This window comes from Spermophilus citellus, assembly GCF_964194105.1.
Source record: "Spermophilus citellus genome assembly, chromosome: X".
Taxonomy (NCBI): domain Eukaryota; kingdom Metazoa; phylum Chordata; class Mammalia; order Rodentia; family Sciuridae; genus Spermophilus; species Spermophilus citellus.
Genome location: NC_138190.1, coordinates 29,951,596 through 29,959,102, shown reverse-complemented (window position 1 = coordinate 29,959,102; position 7,507 = coordinate 29,951,596). Strand labels below are relative to the sequence as shown.

Genomic DNA, 7,507 nt, shown 5'->3' with positions numbered 1-7,507 from the left:
TGCATAATACAGCTGCAGTGGTAGTTATGGTAGATGGGACTTTTCAAGGTCCTCAAAGAGTGCTGTAGAGTGCTAGGTGTCTCAAAAACAGGGAAATATGAGGAATATTTTTGTTGTTGTAGTTACTGGGCATTGAAACCAGCTGTACCACTAAGCTATATTTCCAACCTTTTTAAATTTTTATTTTGAAACAAGGACTCACTAAGTTGCTGAGGCTGGCTTCACACTTGCAATCCTTCTGTCTAAGTCTCCCAGAGTCACTGGGATTATAGGTGTCTACCACTGCATCCAGCCTGAAAAGAGAAAAAGAGAAGAGAAGAATGGGTGGAATTCTTCTTTATCTGCAAAAGTAGTCCAACAACCCACAGGTCCCTGCATCTCACTTATCACATCTAACCAGAGCAGCCTATAGTCCTTCTGGGCTGACAGAAGAGGCAGATACACCCTATGTTCTACTGTCTCATGATAGTTTATATTTCCCTATGTTCTACTGTCTCATGATAGTTTGTATTTGGAATTGTGTCTCCAATTTAAAGCTCTGTGGTAATATTACCCACCTACCTTAATGCTCTAGGATTTTTGTCTAACCCTTATTAAAATATGAGTCAGAGTTTGGCATAATGCAGAAGTTGCAGCATCAATGCTGGGACCCAAAGACAGGGAGTATGCTGTTAGAGATAAAACGTGCTCATCAATTCCTTTCATTTACCAGCTAGAATTAGCCTCAGGAAGACCTTCTGTTCTTTAAGGTGTACTTAACTCATGGAAAATTTGATAAGCTAGATTTTGTGAGATCCCAAATTTTTGTCATTATTTAACATGCATGGTCCAGGGTAGTGATTTTTCTTTTTACTATCACTTATAATAAGAATATTACATGTACATGTATATGTATGCAAGATCTATCAAGAATAATTGTGTTTGCATATATGTGTATTTCAAAGTTTCATGAAAAGTAATGAAAAAAGAAAGATGGAAAGAATGATCAGAGGGAGAAAGAAAGGAACAAAAAGAGGGATGATATCTATACCCAAAACATCTTCTCAGAGGCTTTGTACACAAAACATTGTTACACTTTCCTGTGTGTGATCCCTTTTGATATACTCTATATCTAGTCTGTTCTTTATATTTTATTAAAACAATAACAAAATGTCAGTTCTCACCCATAAAGAGCCTTTAGATTGTTCTTATAGCCTCTGAAATAATGCAGTTTTAAGCAAACCAATTTTCATCTGCTCCCCTGACATGATACTGGCAAGCACCTGTGGTTTGAGGTAGTACCTCAAACCTGTATCATGGTTTATCCCATGATACAGGAGAATTCTCATTGAACCTAAGTATTTCGGGAATTACTAAACTTTTAAAAAGTCCTCTCCAATAAATACATATTGCCACAATGTTCAACTGTGACTACAGATTTAATCCAACTCCATGGCATGCCTCTCCCTTCCAGTGTGAAAAGTGCTTACATCTAAATTTAGATCCATAAAAGAACACATCTCTATATTAGGCTTAATTAGAATTAAAACCTTTTGGTATGTGAAATACATAGATAAAAAGAAAACTGCAATCTACACATTGAGAGAAAATATTTACAAGTCACATATCTGACACATGAATTGTTTTCTAAATAAAAAAACGAACTCTAAACTCAACAGTAAAAAACAAAGAGTACAAATAGAAAATGGCATAAGATTTAAGCACATGCTTTACCAAATACAACATATGGATGCCAAATGAGCAGATGAAAAAATGTTAAACATTATTATGCTTTAAGGAAATGTAAATTTAAACCACTGTGAAATGCCATTAAATACCTATTAGAATGCCTTCAAAAACTGGTAGAAATACCATGTTCTGCTGAGTATATGGAGCAGGTGGATTTCTCATACATTATTTTCAGAATATAAAATGGCCTGGGTCCTCTGAAAAATCATTTTCAAGTTTCCAGTAAAGTGAAAATGCACTTATTTTTCATAGGTCACTACTGAATATTTTTCTAGAGAAGGAACAACATCATGGTCACACACAAAAAACTGCATATGGGTATTCATAGATACTTTATTTGTAAAGGCCAAAAAATAAAAAATAAAAAAGCTGGAATAAAACCAAATGTGCTTCAATTAGTGAATGAATAGAAGACTATGGTTCATATAAAAACACCTTGCCATAATAGAAAAGAATATAAAAGTGGTCTATGCAACAATCGAGTTAGTCTCTAATTCATTGTGCTGAATGAAAAAAAGTAAATTAGAGAAATCAACCATATTTACTGTATAATTCCATTTACCAGAAATTCTCAGAGGACAAAATTATATATGTATAAGTATTGCTGTGTTTTCCACAGTCTTCCCATCCTAATTTTAATTTTAATGCATTTGAAATGTTGACTTATTCTTTTGGGATATTTTCATGCTCTAATAATTTAGATTTACTTATGAATTATACAATTTCTACTTTTAATGAAATGGAGTAACAAGGACTGGATTTCCCACCTGTGTGAAATAACTAAATATAGGATACATGGATTGGCAGATATTCTGTGATAACAGGTAACACAGGAGTCCAGGCTGCTTCTTGAATCTCCATCTTATAAACACATGATCTCCATGTGTGCTGTGGAATTCAAACAAAGCATGGAAGGTGGCAAACTGGACATCAAATATCTTGGCTTGATATCTTGGAAATGAGAGAGATTGTTTTGACTCACAAATCAATGTCAATGGGGTAGTCAAGTGATCCTTTATAACTATAGGTACCCTTGGAACTTAGTCTTGCCATAAGCCCAAGAAGGAGAGGAAGATAAGATACAGGTGAACATTTAGTCTTTCCCAAATATTGTTACATAGTAGGTGCTCAATGGATAGCAGTTGTTAGAATTTTTATAGCAATCACCCTCTTTGTTTCCTGGCACAGTCAAATTTCCTTGAAATTCTCTGAAATTTTTTAAGATTCTACTATGTTGTATCCTACTATGTTACACAGACAGCTCCAGACAGTTTCATAACAAGTTTTCAAAAGGACTCCAAGTACTGAGATTTTGCCTTCTTGATTCAATATTTCCCTTTTGCACTTACCTATGCAATAAAATCTAAAATCTTAATAGAATGAAAATTTCCGTCTTCCTATAGAAACATGGTCAAAATCTCTGAATTTCTACTACCTTCAAAATGAATATAACCAAAAAGTTGTACAAGTGCCAATAGAAAAAATGGGAAAAAAAAAACAGTGCTTGCCCCAGGAAAAAATCCTAAGACTAAAGGCAGTGGAAGGATGTTGAATAATTTTTATTTTTGCTATCCAATGATTGCATGTCTGCTAATAAAATATTTTTCAACTCCTGGAAGGACTCCAGGAATTTTAGGAATACATCTTCATGATATTTGTTATACAGTGATTCCTAAGGTTTTTGGTCTTTCCTCTTCTATCACTGATGAGAGAAGCTTAGTTAATAACCACACTGGTTAATTCAAACCCACTTTTTAATTGATTAAACCTCCACCAAAAGTTCGGCCCTTGCTTATTGTTTGCTAAATTACTGTCAAGATAATCTATTTAAATTTTCCTTTGAATGAAGTGAGCACTGGCATTCCTTGGCCATGGCAGAATAAACCAACCCCACTGGATTCTAAGTAACCAATCTCAAGAGACTAACATCCTCATTTCTTGGAAACTTCCTGGAGATGACTTGAATAAAATACTTAGTTTATGTACTGTGTTTAATTGCACTGATAAGCTCATTTCTAGGTTTGTGTGATCAGTGGCCAGTTTCAAGTGTAACAGTTCATGAAAATCCCTCTGCAAATATCACTGTAGCTTTTTTTCACCCTCTCTGACTTCAGGGTTATACTCCCCTCCCACCCCCAAATAATAGATATTAGTATAAAGGAGGCTGTACTTACCAGCTTTCTGGGAAAATATTTTTAGGATGTAGTAGAGAATCCCAGGAGAGTGGCTTGGCTTAAATTTCACCATCAAGTTTACCTTCCACCTGGAATAGGATGTTGCTATCAGAGGAGTGGTAGCATGGAGAATCGGGCTGCCCAGGGGTTGGAATGTTCTAACTTAGGGGGAGGACTGGTGATTATGCACTGCTTGTTTTACTGAGAACAGGATACTGTCTTCAGAAGATGAAGCTTCGAAGGTCTACATGTTAGGTTCCAGTTTGGGCAAGGGGGCACACTGTGTGAGAAGCCCCAGGAGAAAAGTGTTAACTGGTCTAGACACCCTGGGCAGAGTTATTTTTCAAGGAACCCTAGAAGAACTGTAGGTAAATGAAGTTTTCAGACACCCCTTGAATTGTGTTTGAATCTTATTTCAAACTTCCTCCTTAAAGCCTGATTTAAGTTAATTGGCTAAAATATGCTTCTTTCTATAGTTGAAGAGTCATTAAAGTGTAATGAGAAGAGAAATAAATTAAGAGATAGAGGTTTGACTCCAGGTGGAAAGTATGAAACAGTAAGCCCTAGATAATTCAGAGGTCTAGGCCCAGTGTTCATGTACCAAATATATGAAATTGGGCACAATCACAAGCCCTCTGAGCCTGAATGTCTTTGTAGGTGAATTTGGTTTGGTAAGTCCTATACTCTAGGATTATTGCAATGTATATAAATATATGAAGCACATGGAAAAATGCCCAGAGTATCTTAGGACTTTATGAACAGCAATACTTGCCTTGATTATGTTGACCCCATATCCTTCCACACTCAGAGACAAGTGTTCCTCAGCAAGTAAAAATTCATAAAATATTTCTCTTTGGTATTTGATTTACGTGTATCTGGTGACTTCAACGGTTGGATATAATTCAAATGTAGGAGTCCAAATTGTTCCCCTTACTGACACAAGACCTTTGATCTAACCTCCATTTCTTCATTCAAGGAAAACCTTTAACTGAAAAACTCATGTGAACTGCTCACAACTTACTCATGTCTTATTTTTACTTGTCCTCTAAGGAATACAAGATCCTGTCATCATTTCTATGATATTATTGTTCTTATACTAAAATTCTATGGGGACATCCTGAGTCTTTTAATCTTAGCATCACCATTATGACTGCAGTACTTTCCAAACAGCAGGTTTTCAGTTCAGGTTTTGGAATAAATGAACCAGTGAGCATGGTACTAATTTTATTTAGATTTATTTCCATTATACCCTAGAAAGGGCTAAGCAATACTTGTATAAGCCATTACAGTTTACACAAAAAGAGACTGAAATAAATAAGCCAACATTGAATCTTAAAATTTATTTCTTACAATTGATAAAAACTATATGAAACCCGAGTTCTTTCAAATTACCAAAGAAATTTTTAGAGAAATGCACCTTATCCATGTTATACTTCAGATCACAAAATAAATGTATGGTTTCCAAGTATGTTTTAAAAGGTGTCAAAGGACATAGTACTCAACCACGTAAAACTGCATTAAATGTATGACCAATGTCATTTGCAACTTAAGAGATTTCAAAGTGAAGCATTATTAAACAACATTTGAATGATAAAAACATCAAAAAATAAAAGAATGAATTATCAATTTATGCACACAAAATAGAAACACAGGGATGATATAGTCTTTTCCTTTCAAGCCTACGTTTTCCCTGGAGCCATACACTCTTTCAGCACTAAACACTGGCCTTGAACACTACATGAAGGAGCTATTTCTGACTTTACTAAATGCTGGAGGAGCTGCCACCCATGGCACTGGAACTGGCAGTGGCCAAGGAACTGGAGGCAGACTCAATTGAAATTCTGGCCAGTGCTCTCTCCTCTTCTTCTAGCAGAGCTTCCTCATACTGAGCTGAGAAATCACAGGGATCGGCTCCATGAACCTTGGCCAAAAACTCGAGGACTTTCATCTTGCTGGTTTCGGCATGGGCTCTTGGGCCCCACTGGAACTCATACTGCACTGGATCACTGTTGGCCACCTGGTGGTACTCCAGGTACTTTTCATTCACAAAATCATGGGCGATGAGCTGCCTGGCATCCCCGAAGATGAAGTGCTTCTGATCACGATGGATCCCCGTCATTTTCAGCACATCCCAGATCTCCTCTTCAGTGGCACGGTTACCCTTCATGAAGATCACACCCAGCATGAGTATCAGGAGCCCGGTCTTGGGTATAGTCTCTTCATCACTAAGCATCCCATCATAGGTGAGGCCTAGCTTGATGGAGAGGCCATAGCACTGGTTGATGGGATCCATTTCCTTCACATCAAGGCCAAAGACCATCTCCAGGCGCTCAGAGGCCCGCAGGAGGATCTCACAGAAGCGGACCTCATCATCTTCCATGATGAACTTCAACATATCTGCCTTTCGGGCTGGCTCTTTCATTTGATACTTGAGCAGCAGGAAATTCACCAAGAAAGCCACTTTCTCATCCAGAGCACTTTCGGGCACATGCTTGGGGTCTTCCACCATCGCTGAGGTGTTTGGAACACTCTCCTCTTCTTTGCTACCAGAGCCTTCACTGGACTGGATCAAAGAGGGGGCCATAACGGCAACAGGAGAGGAGCAGGAATTCTGAAGATCCTCAGGAGTGCTGGGTGTGCTGGGTGTTAGAGCACCAGGAGCCTCACTCAGGTTGCCAGGCATCAGAAGCTGGGAGGAGGAGGTAGAGGGCGCCTCCACAGCCCCTGACACCTGTGCAACCTCTGGGCCCTGGATCTCACTGAGGATCAGAAGGTCTTCACCATGGGTGCCTTCTTGACTCTTCTGATGCCCAGGCATGACGATTCCTGTGATTGGAAGTAGGCAGAAGTACAGAAGGATGAGTGTGCAATGGAGAATCAAAGCCTAAGGGATAGAGAAAGGTATCAGTGTCAGCTGATAAACTGGACTGAACTGGCTCTGATGGAATGCAATGAGAGTGGATTTTCCTATGAATGGTGCTGTGAAGACCCACAAGCCTGTCATGGTATCTGGGTCCATCAAGAACCTGAAGGTGGAAGTGGGACTCCTCCTCGGGGGAAAGCTAGAGAATCCTCAGGGTTCTGGTAGACAGTTACAGTTAAGCTCTATAGAACCCATTCTGTTTGAACATAGTGCCACCCATTAATGGCCACAGGGCCATAATTTTTTATTTTATTTTATTGGTACCTTTTAGTTACACAGGACAGTAAAATCCATAAATTTGAAATCCTATAAGGCTCGTGCCACCTCCTCTCTGATAGTCTGAGCCTGCCCTTCTAAGACCAAAGTCATACCTCTTAAGTCAATTGAAGAGGAGTGGAGGTATGTCCCCAAGAACCCCCAAATGAATGTTCCCATAGCTGACAGCAGGGGCTAAATTCTGTGGACAGGTGTGGGTGGTCTCCTGAGTTCTCAGACGCCTTTCTTTGAATCCAAGCATGTCCTCAGGTACCATCTATTTTTACTAGATGTTACTCATCACATCGAAGCCCCTAATTCTCCTCCAGGAGGAGGTAAGATATCACCTTTGTCTAAAAGTGTTGTTCTTGGGCTGGCATTGTGTCTTCATGGTAGAGCACTGGCCTAGCATGTGTGAGGCCCTGGG

At 38.7% G+C, this 7,507-nt stretch overlaps 1 protein-coding gene across 1 annotated transcript; it reads right to left on the bottom strand.

Moving 5' to 3' along the window:
• Positions 1-5,664: 5,664 nt before the first annotated feature.
• Positions 5,665-6,720, bottom strand: LOC308639001 (melanoma-associated antigen B16-like; the record flags this gene model as incomplete). Its single annotated transcript, XM_081276917.1, has 1 exon — positions 5,665-6,720. One exon carries the CDS (start codon positions 6,718-6,720, stop codon positions 5,665-5,667), a length of 1,056 nt encoding a protein of 351 aa, XP_081133043.1.
• Positions 6,721-7,507: the final 787 nt, after the last annotated feature.